The following is a 17,034-nucleotide window of genomic DNA, read 5'->3' as shown; positions in this document are numbered from 1 at the left end:
CACTTCCATGCCCACTTTCAAGGGAATTCAGCAAGTATTCTTCTAAGGCTAAAACTTTCCATAAGAGACACAGCTACACTGATTCACAGTCTGCTCCAGTCGTGGCAGCACTTTCAAACATTTGCAGTGAATTAATGGTAGCTGGTCATCTTCACGATGTTTAGACTTTCCTGAGTTATCTGAACAACAGCTCACCCCTTCTCTCCACCTGCAGCCAGTTTTCAATACTTAAACTGACAAATGACATCTGATTTACAGACTTATAATACCTGTTAACGCAGCTAGCTACTTAAAAAAAACAAACCAGCTTATTCATTTATATTATAGAATCATCTGGCAATCAATTGCATAAATGTTTGATATTTATTTTTAAAACTTGTTGTAATTGCATTGAGTATGTCTGGACCTCCTAAACATTCTAAAGGAACAAAGCATATTAAAGGAAAGGTTCAATCTCTATGTTAAAAGTATATTTTAACTGATTATTGTATTTCTAAACTGAACAGAAATACATTTAATAGAAACTTACAAAATTGTGTGTTGTACTTTGCACAATATTTGAAACTCAGTATTTATTACCTGTTTCCACACACATACCTGTATTTTGAAATGCATCAGTTCCAGAACAATTAATGGTCTTGTCTTCTATTCCTAGACCTCTTCCACCTCCAGTAAATTCTGACTTTGAATAATCAAAACATTTGGGTAAAGACATAGCTGTCTTTTCTAGTAAGCTGTCTATGTCATCTGCAGAATATATAAAATAACAATAATTATATTTTGCATTTGAGAAGCTGACATTGAGAAATCATCAAGGACTACTTATTAGAAATGCTTGTCACGTAGTCACGTATATTACAGGAATCAAAAAATGCTGAAATGATCTGACAAATGAATAAAGAATTGTAATAGCTCGAACCAATGAAGTATTATCTAGTTTTCAGACCAAATCTGTCTTTCTGAAGTTTCACAGCTTGCCTTCATATACTAATTTATCTGTAAGTGAAGTCTAATAATACATTGTTTTTCCCTTCTGTCCATATGCAGTAGCAACACGCATTTCCCAAGAAACCCAAAGACATTCTAAATTTTAGATATATATCTTTAATTTAAAGTCAAATGTATGCAATATGAGAAGGACTACTACCAACTACTTCAAGCGAGACTTAAACACAGAAAGGCCAGGAGACATTTCCTCAAGCATTCTTTGTGTTCTTCATGCAGTAGTTAATATTCCCAAGCTGGCTGCCAAATATCACAAACCCCCGTTCAAGAGTGTCTACTTATTCAAAATGAAAAAATAAAAGTACTTAAAATAAACTTAGGAATAATACAGTTTTAGTGCGCATTTATCCCGAAAAAGACATCCAAGCGCCATTGTTTGGTATTACCATCGTATATTTTGGAGCCTTCACCTTGATATTTCTTTTGCGTTGGTCCTGAAAGGTTATCGTACAAGAAAGCACAAAGACGTTTAGCATAACCAGGATTTTCAGTGACAACGTATGTCACAACTTGCTTATTTAGCAGCTAAAATGCCTTGTTACAGAACTCTTATTACAAATTGTACCATTGAAAATGGAAGTGTTTTTTTTTTTTCTGCAGCATATACATGTCAATGACAACCATTCATATAAACATTATAGAATATCCGAGTTGGTAGGGACCAAGAAGGATCATCGAGTCCAACTTCTAAAGAAGCAAACGTATTCCTCACAGACTGATAAGGCAATACTGATAGCGTTACATGTAAAAATATTTGAGATACCATCAGATACAGTGATGAGGGTGACACAAAATAAGGGCATAAAAATAGAATTAGATAATCACGTAAACAGCTCCATCTATCCTCACACCTAGGCTTTTCATATCAATGTTTCTAGCTCTTTTTCCTTTTAACTTGTTGTCACATAGTGAAAAAAAAAGAATGACAGAAGGGTTAGATTATATGCAAAATCAGTTAAGCGTACATTAGAAGAGATCAGACTTGAAGCAGTTTTCATCATCTTAGTTGTGTTTCACTGCCTCTCTCTGCTATCCTTTAAAAGCAATTAACTACAATATTTTCTTAAATACTGCATTATAACAAAGTAACAAAAAGCTTTGGAGAAACCAATCTAGCATTTTCTCTCATGCAAGCCTTACACTTTAAAGTCTCAGCAATAGCTTTCTAAAGATCAGTTTTGAAAATTACTTCTTGTTCCAGAAGGACAATTCTGTAACTTAAAGGAGAATGTTTCTCAGGAAGAACACAGCATCAACAGCACCATCAAATGCTACCTGAGTTCTATTAAAAGGAAACAGGTCAAGTTGTTCTGGAGGAAGTAAGGCCAGATACATCCAGATTTTAGCTGCTAAAGAACAGAAATCTTCACCTCACATTTGGGAGGGCTCCCGATCCTAGACAGCAATCATTAAAATGGCAAGATACTGAGGAGGTTCGACTTTTCAGAAAAAAATCTGAATTCATTTAATGATTCCCAGGACACATCTGAACCCGCAACCCAATTATGTGTCTAGCCCAAATCCAGCTTGCTGTCTCTCTCAATCTCTGATTGCTTGTGGGTGTTTTTTTACAAGATACAGCTTCCCTCGCAGCACGAGTTTGGATGCTTACTGTCTGTCTATCCTCTGAGCACACTGCAAGCATTTGACCCATGGAACACCAGTAGAAGAGAACTATAAAACTTGTCTCAGATAAAAGACAAAATTAAAGTGTCTTCCTATAGAGTGTCAAAGGCTTTTGAAACACAAACATGGGAGGGGTCTTTGTTGCTAGACTATGGACAGATCAATTTCCTAATCCACCATGCAGAGCCATAAATGCTTGTGTCAGTATTAATGGAAACTGCAGAATCATAATCCACTTCATTTATTCATACTGGTGCAATGGACCTTGCATTCTCTGGTGCTTTACATTAACATGTAACATTACAAGGGAAATGATAGCCATTGTGAGTTAGTCTGGTCCCTGTGGCAGTCTCTTACGAACTACGGGCTTGATTCTTTGCTTGGCTAGATATGAAAGTTTCCTGCTCCTTGAAAAAGCCTGATCACTAGGCTTCAGGAAAACTCACAAACACTGCCAGCACGTTTTAACAGCAGCAATTGCTGTAGGAGCAGGAGATAGGAAAGAAATGAGTTACGCATATGCTTCATACATGACTTAAAACTTCTAAGACCACCCAAGTGTTACTACACCCAACCAGCAGATGAGTTTTATGAGTTTTAAGCAAAAACGAAGCACCAAGCCGCTCAGGCTGCATTTTGGGGATGCTTACAACCTGGGACGGCAGATTGCTGGGGAAAAAACAAGTTCAGACCAGGATGAGACCCCAGGTTCTGGATCCCACCCGTCCCTTCCACCACGCGGCTCCACGGCGGCCGCAGCCCCTCGGGACAGGCAGAGGACCGGCTTCCCGCTGCCTTTTCCCCCGGCCCTCTCAGCGCCCGCCCTGAACACCCCGAGCGGCTCGCACCGGGCCTCGCCATTGCTGCGCCCGCCCCCACCGCGGCCCTGCGCGCAGGCGCAGGAGGCGGCGCTGGCGGCGCCCGTTGGGGCCGGGGCCGCTGGGCTGAGGGGCCGCGGCGGGCGGAGAGTGGTTAAGGGGAACAACGCCGACTCCTCCTCCCGTTTTGTGGAGCTGAAACACGGCAGAGCACGGGAGCGGCTTACTGTTGGGTTACAGCTCAATATAACGGAAACACGGGTCAAGTTTGTGCGCTAGGGGCTTACAGTGTAATGCTTATATAAGCAGCATTCCCTCGAGAGGCTGAGGGAAGGGTTACTCTCGCTTTCCTCAGAAAAAAAGCACGACAGAAATATGTAATGTCTGTTATCATCTCTAACTTACATACAAATGGTTATTTTGAAAAAATACTGATAGTCCTGGCGCTGAGATGTAAGGTGGAAGTTATTTTTTTAACTTACCCATGCACATTCACCCCTCTATACCACAGCTTTCCAGATAACACTCAAGTAGACAGCTGTCACTAAATGTTACCAGCCACTTTAACATACCAGATACAAAAAAAAAGTGAGAGTCTGGAAGGTAATTTCCCAAGCGAGTATGAACTAAATCCTGCATCCAAGACTGCGCATAAGAACTGCTCTTTACCTTTCAAAATACTCAAGTGCCAAAGAGCCTGCAGACAGCACAAATAGCATCCACCTGACCAGCACCTGACCAGCTGCCTCAGCTTGCTCACTGCTCATCAGAACGAGCATACTTCATGAACATGCTGCAGTGAGCTTCATGAGCTCACTGCTCACAAAGTTTCGAAGGCCTTCAGTTTACTGACCATCAATTAGCACAGATAGATTATCAACATCAATTAGCATGCAATTAGCATGTTCAAAATAAGTATGCAACACATTATGCAAATTGCTTTTCAACAAGCCATAGTGAAGACAATACAGTTATTTTAACAAGACTAAGATTTAATTTTTAAAATTTGACATTCAATACAAATATGTCATGATAACACAAATACACCCAAAATATGCCAGTGTCTGAACTTATTTAACATGCAAAGAAATCAATTAGAACACAAAAAACAACCATAAGCTGTAATTTTACATTTATACATCAGAAGTATCCTTTTTAGAGAAGTTGAAATAATTAATCAATAACATCTAAATACTGATTTATACTGCTAGAACATCTGTATACTCAAAAGCCAGAATTCTATATTTGCCCACAGTCTGTAATGACAACTCTTCCACTTACTAACCCTTTGGGAGAACCAAAGGATTCGATCTTTTTCACAACATCCATTCCATCTTTCACAAAACCAAACACCACATGTTTAAAGTCCAAGTGTTCTGCTTTTTTGAGAGTTATGAAGAACTGAGAGTTATTTGTATCCCGACCCCTATTTGCCATTGACAGCAATCCAGGACCAGTGTGCTTCACCTCAAAGTTCTCATCTTCAAATGCATCTCCATAAATTGACCGTCCACCTGTTCCATCATGGTTAGTTATATCACCTCCCTTAAAAAAAAAGGCACAGCATTTATTCAAATCCCAAAACACCAACCAATAGCACAGTTACATTCTCTTCCAAAATAGAAGAGTTTCCATTCGAAAAACACAGGTAAAACCTCATTCTTAGTTATCACAAGTACCATATTTACTTGGATATAAGGCTTTCCAGCTTCAGCAGCTTTGCTCATGGTAACACAGCATTACTGGAATGTTTCTCATTTATTCTGAACACAGCATTTTATCTTCCTGTTCCACACGGCAACTACTCTAAGCTGGTCATTTCCACTGTCTGCTTCCTGCTTCACTCGGCCTTTACAACTGGCAACCACAATTCTCTCTATTCTCAGTCCCTGCAGGCACGAAACTGACCACCCAAAAAAGGTCACGTTACCACTGATCAGTACTTTCCTGATTCTGTGCAGAAAGTTTAAAGAAAAGAACAGTAAAGGTCATACTTCAGATTCAGTTAATACCCAATCAAGACTGGAGAGTTTTTTTACTCTGATGACAAGCCATTCGTACATTACTATCAATTTCTGAATGTGGAAAAGATTGTGCCCTGTCTTGAAGGATGTAGCATTATGCAAAAGCACTATTGTAGCATGTAAGGAATTTGGATTATTTTACCTGTTTTAAGCCATTATACCTCATATTGAATATTCGGAAGAATTTTTGGAATGAAGGGAAGGTATACGTTGAGCAGATATCAATCTCCTAAACCTTCAGAAATTATGGAGAACTTGCTAGTGCTACTAAATGGACGCAAAGGTTTAACAGCAATGCTGCTCACATCGGGATTCACGAGCAATGCAGGAGGATACTCTCAATGAAAACTGAGTATGTTTAGGACAAAGCCACTGCATGATATGAGAAATAGAAGACCTTTTTAGACTGAAATTGGAGTATCTAAAATATAAGGAATATTGATTTTGCAGTGCAGGTCATCTGAAATATAAAGTGTTCTTCAAAAGGTGGAAAGTAAGTGTTCTTAACAGGTGAGCATATGGAAGCTCCTCTCTTTGGAAAGAGACGGCTCTGAATGTTCATTTTGGGAAGCCTTACTTTCCTTGCTGCTTCTGTTCAGCAACAGGCCCCTTGTCTGTGGGAAGAAGAAATCTCTATCTCCGTTATTTCTTCTACACTAAAATTGCAGCACTAACCAACACTAAAGCATCAGGCAGCTGGCAAACCCAGTTAAAGAGCATTCAGCTTAGGGCAGTACATGCTGTTTACACCATTGCTCATCTCCTTGTAGGGAAAGGAGAAGTAAGAGTATCTTGGACTCTACATTTGTGCTGCCACCGAGCATGTGCTATCCTGTGATTTTTGTAGTGGCACTGTTAGACCAGACGGGTTTCGTTCCCTCAAGAAGTCTTCACATTATGCTTACCTGACACACAAAGTCAGAAACTATTCTGTGAAATTTGGTGTTCTTAAATCCAAATCCTTTCTCTCCTGTGCACAGGGCCCTGAAATTTTCAGCTGTTTGAGGGACAATATTTGAAAACAGCTCCATGGTTACACGTCCTAAAGGTTTGTCATCAGCAGAAACTTCAAAATAAACAACGGGGTTGGTGTCCTTTGACAGTCCTGCTGGCAGTCCCTTCTTCAGTTTTGACAAGCTTTGCTGGCAGTCCTCAAATATCTTCTTGAAAGTAGCAGCCATTTCTTGACTTTTAAACCTCACTGCAAGTTGTTCTACTTTTATTTCTCCATCTGAAAATAAATCCAAGAACAGGTTTCTTTAGCTCTAATTCAGAATAGTCAGATACAAGTAGCTTTTGTTTGGTATAGTCTCTTCAGAAAAAAGCCATACAAAGATCTTTAAAAAAAGTGAAAAACACCGAACAACCCACCTGCATAATCTGTGGCCGTCCAAATTAAAGCATTGTTTGATGTATCTGAAGGTACTAAATTCATTTCTTTGGTGATAACATGGTTTGCACACACTTTAAGAACTTGTTCCCTTCTCATTAGGACTCTGTAACATTTCTTCTGTGTATGGAAGAGGATCTTTATCTCTCCAACACCACGCTCCTTCCACTGAGTAGCATCTCTATCCCATCTATAAAGTTTGGCTCTCTCTTTGAAAAGAATTTCTTCATCTTCTTCTCCTGATTTTACTTCCACCTAGAACACAGCACAGTAGAGTACCTATGATTTCCCAGAACTGCTGCCACCAGCAGGATTACATATTACACACTTATTATGATTCTGACATATTACAATGGGAAATTATTCCATGTTTTCCTTTCTTGAATGGTTTTCTGCCGACAGCTCTACAGACCTTCATCATGCGCTGAAATAGAATGCCTGAGCTTTTCAGAATTTAGGAGCCCAATGAGCCCCAGTGTTTGAAATGAACTCTAGCACTGCAACACTACTTCCCTGTGCTGCATGAGGTTTTACTTTTTGTGTGCATTCTTCTTTTTTTAAGAAAGCTACCAAGTGTTCTGGCATGTTCCCCCGGAAAATTTCATATGTGCCGACTGATGTGCACACTGAGAAGTGAGAATATAGTGCTATTGGCATTCCAGGTGTTACCTTTTCAAGATTGTTAAAAAACTTAACATTTGCATCTGAACAGAATAAATATCAACTGTGAATAGTAAATTGAGGGCGGACAGCTGTATCTCCTTGTCACTTTACGTATGCATATTACTGGTCTCTAACATCCTTTAGTTAAGACATCTTCCAAAGATATGGAAGACCTGAGAGAACTGGAGAAATAAGCGACAAAGAAGCTTTTCTGAAGGTAGAAGTGACATTGAAGGAGAAATGAAACATCAAGTAAGGCAAGAAAGAAAACAACAGGAATCCTAATATGACAAACAGATGAGGAAAGGCACACAATTTTTTTAAGAAAGAAGGAAGGCACGTTACAAACTACATCAGATTAGCTGTTCAAATTATAGGATACTACATATTGTTTATTTGTGCTGTGGCAGTCTTCTTTAATAATTACACCGATCTGGAATTAAATTTTATTATTTATAGAAAGACAGGCTATAACCATCTCGAACTTTTTACATCTTGTTATACACACTAAGGCTAAATACCAAATCCAGACACAAGCAACTGCATTAAGCCTCAGAAAGTTACAGAAGGCTACCTTAAGTTAAGCTTTACTGAAGTTTAAGCCTTTACTTCTTGAAAAACTATTTCTTTTCAAATTAAAAATAGTTTCCTTCGCCTTGTGAAGTTAATTGTGCTAGACCTTTAATGCCCAGTGATTCTAGAAGCCTCTCACCTAGCTTAGCGCAAAAATTTCAAATTGGGTAGCTTTCAGAGAACTGAATCTACAAGTCATCAATAGAAAATCCTGAGTTACATTAGCAGTGACAATTGTTCAAGCCCCCCGCAACACACCTTGTTTTTCAAATATGCTATAATAAATCAAATTTACCTTTTAGAAGTTACTTGTACAAATTTTCATGATCTACACTGAGTCAAGATATAATAACCTGAAATTTTGTATCATTAACTGATGCACCAGATACTTTCCCCCAGCCAGAAGTTGTACCACCAGGATTTCAAACAGCAGGAGATTCTACACAGGCAGCACAAGAAAAAAGGACCGAAGCACAACAGACAGAAAGCATAAGTAGTCAAGGAAAGCATTTATAAAAATTTTCTTTGTTAGCAGATATGCTTATCTTAATGTTCTTTTATATTCTGGAAGTTTCTTTACCTCTGGTAAGGAAACGATGGGCTCAAAGTGGATATCATCATTATGTACGACTTCATCACCGCTATCATCTTCATCTGCTTTGCTGGTTGTCTGTGCTCCAAATACGGTTGCTCCAGTATTTGCCCATTTGAAATCTTTATCTACAGTTAAGAGACTTGCATTTTAAACATTTTGCTGAGAAGTAAAGTTACACAAATTTACGTAACTTGACAATATGCGGAAGCTTGGTGCACAAAGGTATTTTGTATGAAGCAGAAGTCCTGTTCAGTATCTGTCTCAGAGGCTTAACTCACCTTTTGACCCAAAAGCAAAGTCTCCAGAGTTTCTGGAAGCCAGATCTGCAAATGACAATTCTGAGGTATTGCTGAATCCAAATGAGATGATTTTGTCTTCTATCAAACGAGATGGGAAAGTCAAATGCTTTTCTAATCCTTTAGGGAAAACATTTCTAATGTCATGTAGTCAACAAGAATAAACTGGAGAAGTCTCTACAATATTCTTCCCTTCCCATAAATTTAAAGTTTACTGTCATTCTGAGAAGTGATGTGCAATTATATTTAAAAAGAAGAGATCTCAAGACCTAGTTCGGTTCAGCATGCCACTTCTGTGCAGATCCACAGAGCTTTAATAAGTACTCACATGGCATTTAACAATAAACCAACAGCATTGCTCTGGAGCAGTCTCATTTGACCATATCAGAATTTGAAACACTGAAGTACTTTCATTCCCCTTCATGTTTTCACTAGATTGGTACTCACATTTCAAAGGCAATATCGGTACTACATCTGTTCAATGCAACAGCTAGATTAGATAAACTGTTCTACAGAAAAGCATACTTAAGCTCCTAAAAAACCAACAATATACCTACCCCTGACTTTACCTTGTGTTGACTCTGAAGAATCTGAATTACTTTCTTTTTTAGTTGTCAGGTTTACAGGTTTGTCATCACCTACAGATAAAGCCTGCAATACATTAACATTACCTGTGCTGGAATCTGGCTCTTCAGCTGACTGCACATGTGCTATCGCCTCATCAGCTGATTGAGCTGGTAGTTCTTTAGTTGTAGACACTATATCAGTAGAGCTGGTAACATCATTCTCCTGAGACTAATAGGGAGTAAAGCAATAAAAAAAATAAGCAAGAAGGAGCCTAATATTCAAACCACTTTAAGTCAGGACAGTAAGGACAGTCATAACGAAGAACTTTCCCCCCCCGCTGTGCTATCAGTTTCTTTAACTGCAACAGCAGTACTGAAGATGCCAAGAAATAGGCACCATATTCAGTTCCCTGACTCCCACTCCGCTACAGTCCTTCTAATGCTTCAGAACTGCTCATTACTCCATTCAACGGATATTTTCAGGAAACTCTGGACAAAAACAAGCTGTGCATCTATGCAACTATGCCTCCTAGAGTCAACACAGGTGGCAACAAATTCTACTGAAATTAAAGTGGGTTCAATCTGGAAACAACTAGAAACCAGGAGCCCACACTAGATGAAATTAAAGATGGCCACCTCAATTCGCATTAAAAAAAGTAAAAGTTGTAAACAGCTAGGGAAAAAAATATTGTTATTGGAAGCTTTCTGACAGTTTTCTTAATTTCTTTCCTGACGCTTACCACACATTGGACACTAACTTTACAAGAGACCCAAGTACCTCTGAAGCAGTATGCTTCCACAAAGATGCAATTTCTCTTTGAAATCTCTCTGAAATCAATTAACTCTTGCATACATGTTCAGAGGGATATTACTAACCAAAGCTGTTTATATTCGGTAAACAGCTGCACCTCCTTTCTCTCCCCAAGAAACTTCAGATCTGAACCTCAGTTCCAGTGTCAAAGACTTGAGGCACAGTCAGAAGAGTCAAATAACTTTTCCCCTAATACATGTTTTATTCCTCACAAAGTGAAAAGTATCAAGTCTTACGAGTGTGAAAATACTTCTACAAATTCAATGACAAAAAGTTTTATAGAGATTTAGTTCATACTTCAGTGTTTTCAGCAGTAACACATTCTCCTTCAGTTTTCAAGTCAGTTTTGCCTGTGATGTCTCCTGCAAAGAATAAAAATTAATAGAAAAGAGCTGGTAAGACAGCTGACTACTGAGGTAATTTTGGACAACTATGTTATCAAATAACACCGTGATACACGGGACAACATAAAGTACAACTTCAAGAACTTTTCAAATAGCATCATTATTGAAAGAGTGGAAGGGTAATTCCACTCAGGGTGGCTAAAGAATTGTCATTTTGCAATACCTGGTTTTCTATTGCTATCAGAGAGTTTCCATGCAACGATGAGAAGTTCGATCTTGCAACTGCCACTACTACTGACTTCCTTCAACATTTACTTATATTTCTGGTAGCCCAATTTCTACCACCTCTTTCTAGCACATAGAAACACACATCCTCAAAAAACAGACCTCCTTTGTTACAGTATCTATCCAGATACCCACTTATGCAACACTAAAGTTAGAGGCACTTCCAAAATAACCATTAGCATGAAAGCAAGCAAATTGTCTTCTGCACTTGTATTATTACTACAGATTCCAAGTACTTTTTTCCTTATTGAACAGCATTAACTCACATGCTTATTATCTAAGTCTACTATCCGCAGAATTAACAAATATTCACAGCTCTAGACAAGTTTTTTTTTTCTTTTGGTCTTTCAAAGGCATCTTGCAAAGCTCAGCTCTTCGTATTCAGAAGAAAGGCAGGAGTTTCCAGGTAAGAAGACAGTTTGATGTTCTTGTTTAAAGGCACTCTAAAATGAACTTTTTTCTTTTCATTCAGGTACCACTTACTGCTAACAATTCAACATACTGAGGTTAAAGATGCATTTTAAGCTGCAGCTTTTCTGATTCCAGTGCAAGTTTTCCTAAAACTATCTCAGGAAAAATCAAATTAACCTCAGAGCCTGGGTGTCCTCCAGATTTAGAGCTTAAATCTCAGTATAAAAAAAGTTACCTGTTGTGTTTTCAGGCATATCTTTTGCAGAACCTTGTAATTTCCTTTTCTTTTCTTGATAGAGTCTTCCATTAAGGTTCTTAACAGCTGTTTCATAGTCTTCATCTTAAGTATAGGAAACAAATGTAAGTTCTCAGGCATCCTCCAAGTACAGAGAAGTCTGTTAAGCCCTTCAGACTCACAAGCCTAGCAAGCACACACAACTTCTGCTAACATTTAAGTTTTACTCACCAGCAAGTAAGCCTTCACTTCCTATTTTGCATGTGTGCGCTTTGGTGCACTCGATTCTTTTTCAGTCTAGATGTGTGGCATGGGTTTCATGCTTTCAGAAAATCTATTTCTTTTTAATTTTATTAAGAGTACCACTAAACAGAATTGGGAAGGGAGATGGAAGATCTTTTGTATAAAATCAAGCAAGCCTGGATCTTTGTAGGAGGCTGCTCATCATCTCCTATTTCCTGTTGAGTGAAACGCTTCAGAACTGCGATTTAACAAATTGCTACTGAGCAAGTTAAGAGGAATTTAGTTGTATACAACGAGAGTTGATGTAAAATATTCACAGTTTCTCTGTTAAGAATTTGCTTTAGAATAAAGAGAAACCAGTCTACCATTTATGGAACCTGAGCATTTTCATTTTTGATAAAGGCTGCCTCACACTTGACTCTCAAAATACTTACAGATACGCCTCTTGCTCGAATATTTATTTAGTCTTACCTAACTGACTACATTAGCAATGAGTCTGAGCACCCATATAGCACCAATGCAAATTCCTTTTTGTCATTCCTGGCCCTCCCTTGTTCCGTCTTGAAGACCCAAGTGTACATCTTTGGCACAAAGATAACAAACACATTACTGCCCATCAGTCCAAACTAGTATTAGAGCGTCTATTGGTTCTAATAGTATTATACCCTTTCCCAACAAAAAGGGCAACACAAAGATCAATTTTGACAGTCCTTACCATCGTCCTCCTCACTCACATATCCAGGCTTATTCTTATAGCAGAAGAATGTTGAAGGTAGTTTAAGAAAGCCAGCAAGAGCTCTCTGCTCAGGGGTAGGTGTTAACTCGTAAACAATTATAACCTCATCAGTTGGAAGATCATCTTCTGGCACTGTCTTCTCCTCAGCTTTGTACAGAAAATGAACAAAGCATTAAAACTAAATTAGTTTAGAACAGGCAGCAACATTAGTCCAACACTGCCATTATTACAGAGCTGACTTAATTCTTAGGTGGTTAGAAACATGTATTTGGAGCCTACATATTTTATTCATCCACAGGAAACAGTTAAAGTTACAGAATGCTAGGACAAAGCATGCTAGAACTTAATTTCTGAACTGCATGCCAAACTACAACCTGTTCTATTGCCTTTGAAATTCAAGCCTCAGATCAGTAACAAACCTGCATTTTTATATTGTTACAAGGATTATTTGTGTCCTTACACCAAACAAAATAAGATTATGGAAAAAGAGCCATACAGGTGTCATCCACAGAGGTGGAGAAGAAAAATGCAGGACTGAAAAAGAAAACGTAAAGCCACCTACAGCAACATATACTAGTGAATTGCTTCAAGTGTTTGAAGTTCCAGAAAATATTAAATAGCAACTGAGCAGGACTTATTTCAAATTAGTTAGTAAAAAGCTCAAATTTCTCATAAGTAATCTCAACTTATTACCATAGCAGCTGCTACTGAAACTTTTAAGTGTTTTAAGAGTAATCTTATAGCTTCATGTTACTGGAATAACAAAATACCGCTATCAGCCTGAAGTTTAACTAGCTTTCCCAGCAAGGACAAATACTATTGCTGATTTTATTATACAATTTCTTCTGCTCATTCCTTCAACATCAAATTGCCTATTCCACTTTCACTGAATAAACACTAATAATCGAAGGTTAAAGCTAATAATCTCGCATCTTTATGCATAATAGAATGGAAGCAAAGAGGAAGGATGCATCAGTTTAAGGGTCACATGTGGAGTTCCTTTCACTTGTTTTTGTTTAGAGGGGTAATTTACAAAGTAAAGGCTTAAGAGAAACACATTGCTTAACTATTAATAAGAATTAAGCACATCACTATCCATATATCATCTGTTTCCAAGAATCATTTGATTGCTTTAATAAGTCAGCCCACTTGATAACACAATAACATACTGCAGTAGAGGTCTGCATTAAGATAGCAGAATTTGAAGTGGGCTCTCAAAAGCTCACTGTTCTTTTCATAATAAAATATTTGCCAGCTTTGTGGCACAACGTAGTCAAGGTGGAACCTAAAGCTTCAGCTAGGAACTAATCAGTTCCTGAGGAACACTGATTTTCCTGCTCAAGCATTTTGACATTCATTTCTGCAAAAAAAGACAGGGAGAGAAGATAAATTTAGTGTTCATAGACACGCCCCGATACTCTGGCACAACTGACATATTAAAATAAAGCTGCTTTTTAAAAGTAGCTTTCCCATTTGTATCTTCCAACAGAGTAAAAGCAACCTAAGTAGTACTAGAATAAAAGCAGCATTTGAAGTTCTAAGCCCCAGTTCAATTATAAGTGCTTTTGCAGTGTTGCCTGCTCCACATTTGTCCCAGCTGATTAACTTCTAATCAAAGGGAGTCAATCACTTCAGGTTCCTAATATAGCATAGAGAGAAGCTCAAACCCATAGCCAGCAGTCTTATAAAGTCTTATCTCAATAGCTCTTCTGAGCCTGTATAAAGTAAATGCAGTACTGTGTTACAAAGGTAGGCAGGTATGCTGCCTGCTAGCACATGCTTTATTCATTCAGATTAGTTAAGCAAGTGTCTCACTTTGGTTGAGAAAATATAAAAACTGAATAAAACAAACGTCAAGAAGTCAGTTCAGATCAATACACAGGTAAAGTTCTTCACACGTTGATCAAACACTGATTACGATCCCAGCAATCCAAACATCCACTTGAAGTGACAGAACACTTGAGCAATAGAAAGGATTACAACGTGCATTTGCCCTCAGAATATGAAGACTGAGCAAGATGTTCATGGGATCACTTAAATCAGTTTCTACTCAGCCTCTCCACAAGAAAGTTAACTTTGCTTATTTAAAAATGCTGCAAACAGATTAAATGTATTTTCACAGGCTGCGATGAAAACAGTGCCATGCACGCATACAGTATATTCTTAAAAGGCTGTTGATTTTGGGATGATACAACTTTCTACTCGGGGAAAAAAATCCACACAGTTGTTAGTATATGGAAGGAACAGAAAGAGCAATACCACGCACAACAGTTGGAAGCGGTTTCACTGATGTATTACATTTTTGCTTTTATTTCAGCTTTGATATAAAGATCATGTAGACATAAATATCTAGCTAGTCACAATAATTTTGTTTTGTCCCCCCATACATATCAGCAAGTATCTGCTAAATATAAAAACACTGAAGTTTAAAACTTAACACATGCAATTGACTTAACTATAAATTAAAATTGTTAAAATACTTGAGAAAAGCTCATGAGAAGAGCCAAAGAAAAAGCTAAGAAAAAACTAGTTGTTTTGCACCTCAATGGAAAATGACTTATGAGGTTAAATTTCTTTTGAATGTTGCCCTAGCAAAACTCAGAAACCATTCCCTGAAAGATGTTCCCCATGAGAAACTCAAATTATATTTATGTCGACTTGAAAAGCTAATTCGGACAGGACTTCTTAAAGTCATTTGCTATTAAGCTAGTCAGAGCTCAAAACAAAGCCAAAACCTACACTGAAGGTAACACTAACTGTAAATAAAGCAAGGTATATAACCATACCCTAGTTATGAGGAAAGCAGAAATGAAGAACTGTCTGAAGTACCAGAAAGGCATATGATTTTTTATTTTATTTCTTTAAAACACCTTCCCTCTTCCCAATATAAAAACAAAATGAATTCAAGGCAGCATGAGTTCTTGCATTTATGCATTAGCTCAGAATGCTAATTCACTTTATTTTATAGACATTCAATGATGAAAATGAAATCAAATTATTAATAGACTCGTGGATGCCTAAAAACACAGAACATTTGACTCTCAATGAGATATGCAGAAGGTGGACAGGAGTTCAGCGTTTGAATAAGAATAGCTTCTCTAGAAATACTAAGCTGGAAAAACGGTGTTTGAAATGACTTTCTGACAGTTTTTAACAGTCTAAGACACTAACTTTAGAAGACTATCTTGTGCAAGCTACAATAAAAATTTGTTTTTGAAAATTAAACTGCTCTTGCATAACTGCATTAGCTTGAGTATGCTTCCAGCAAGCCTAACTTACAAGAAGTACTGTTTTTAACATCTTATGATGACACAATCAAGCTGTAAGGTGTAATTTTGGTTAAGGGTTCTGGATGTAAACAAGATGGTTAAAATCAGCAAAAGTTTTTTGGCTAGCTAAGGTGGACTTCGTATTATACATGAAGCACATACATGTAAACGGTAGCTAAATTTGGCTCTCTCATCTCTGCCTACACCTTGTTTTTAAAATTGCAGAAGTTAACATTGATAATAAGGAAACTGAATTAAGCATTTCCAGCACATAACTTGAATATATTTAAGTTTTACTAGTTAACATGTCTAGAAATCTTCAAGCATATTTCACTGAAGTGGAAGACCTCAGGTAGGAAGAGAGTCACACTTTAAAAATAAAAAAAAGAATATAATTCCTTTAGTAAAAGAGAATTTTATAGATGCAGTGTGTGTGTGTTCAGTAAAACTGAAGTGCAAGGCAGGTTTCTAAATACCCTTAAAAAGTAAGACAAACAACAGCCAAAAGCATAAAAAAAGACCATCCATCGTGCTCACACATCAAAGACATTCTCTTACCTGACAAATACAGTAGTCAGACACAGAATTTTAAGTACTCTCTTCCAGCATGCATGTTAATTGTAAAGATTACTAAGCCAACTGCTGTGCTACAGTTGGGTTACTGTCCATGCCTGCTAAAGTGTTTTTATCACACATTCAGTGCAGCGTGTAAATACCTTTACTGTCAGGTTGCAAGGAAGGTGTGCTTGTCCAAAAGGCCATTGGATTAGACTTAAAAAGGCTAAAATTAAATCCTAAAAAATAAATTGTTTGGATATAAGTGTTTAACTGTACTTTTAAAGGGGGGAAAACACTTATCTATGCTTTGGAAGCATTCTGTAGTGACGTGTCACAGTAGGAAAATTCATGTTTAATGCTATACTAGCTTACTCTACCCACCTGAATAAACTGCAGCTATCATCTCTGCCACCACACTTTATTATACTTTAGTTAAGAAACAGTTTGTCTTCATCAATCTGAGGCTAGTATGCAAATTATATACTATCATCTGGTTAAACAGTCTTGCAATGGTAGGAAGCAGTGCACGAAATCATCAAAGAGAAGTACCGTACCATTAAAATGCTAGTGCGGTGGTTTTACCTTG

At 37.7% G+C, this 17,034-nt stretch overlaps 1 protein-coding gene across 30 annotated transcripts in view; it reads right to left on the bottom strand.

Moving 5' to 3' along the window:
• LOC121065896 (E3 SUMO-protein ligase RanBP2-like) overlaps positions 1–17,034 on the bottom strand; it is a 100,966-nt gene that overhangs the window by 64,291 nt on the left and 19,641 nt on the right. For 25 of the 30 annotated variants that reach the window (XR_005817449.1, XR_005817548.1, XM_040549074.1 and 22 more), the window contains 3 exons: positions 12,601–12,768; positions 11,643–11,747; positions 10,665–10,729 (listed from right to left, as the gene is read on the bottom strand). Coding sequence is in view for 28 of the 30 variants with exons in the window: in XM_040549074.1 (XP_040405008.1) it covers positions 10,665–10,729; positions 11,643–11,747; positions 12,601–12,768 (338 nt within the window). In the remaining 2 variants the exon portion in view is untranslated. Of the gene's footprint in view, positions 1–4,420; positions 4,995–6,378; positions 6,705–6,844; positions 7,119–8,679; positions 8,820–8,972; positions 9,072–9,661; positions 9,786–10,664; positions 10,730–11,642; positions 11,748–12,600; positions 12,769–12,813; positions 16,685–17,034 lie in introns of those variants that run through there. The other 5 variants (XM_040550627.1, XM_040550702.1, XM_040550780.1 and 2 more) reach the window with 5 other exon arrangements.

Source organism: Cygnus olor, chromosome 1 (assembly GCF_009769625.2).
Source record: "Cygnus olor isolate bCygOlo1 chromosome 1, bCygOlo1.pri.v2, whole genome shotgun sequence".
Classification (NCBI taxonomy): Eukaryota; Metazoa; Chordata; class Aves; order Anseriformes; family Anatidae; genus Cygnus; species Cygnus olor.
Note: the sequence above shows the minus strand (reverse complement) of the source record. Positions and strands in the feature narration are given on the sequence as shown.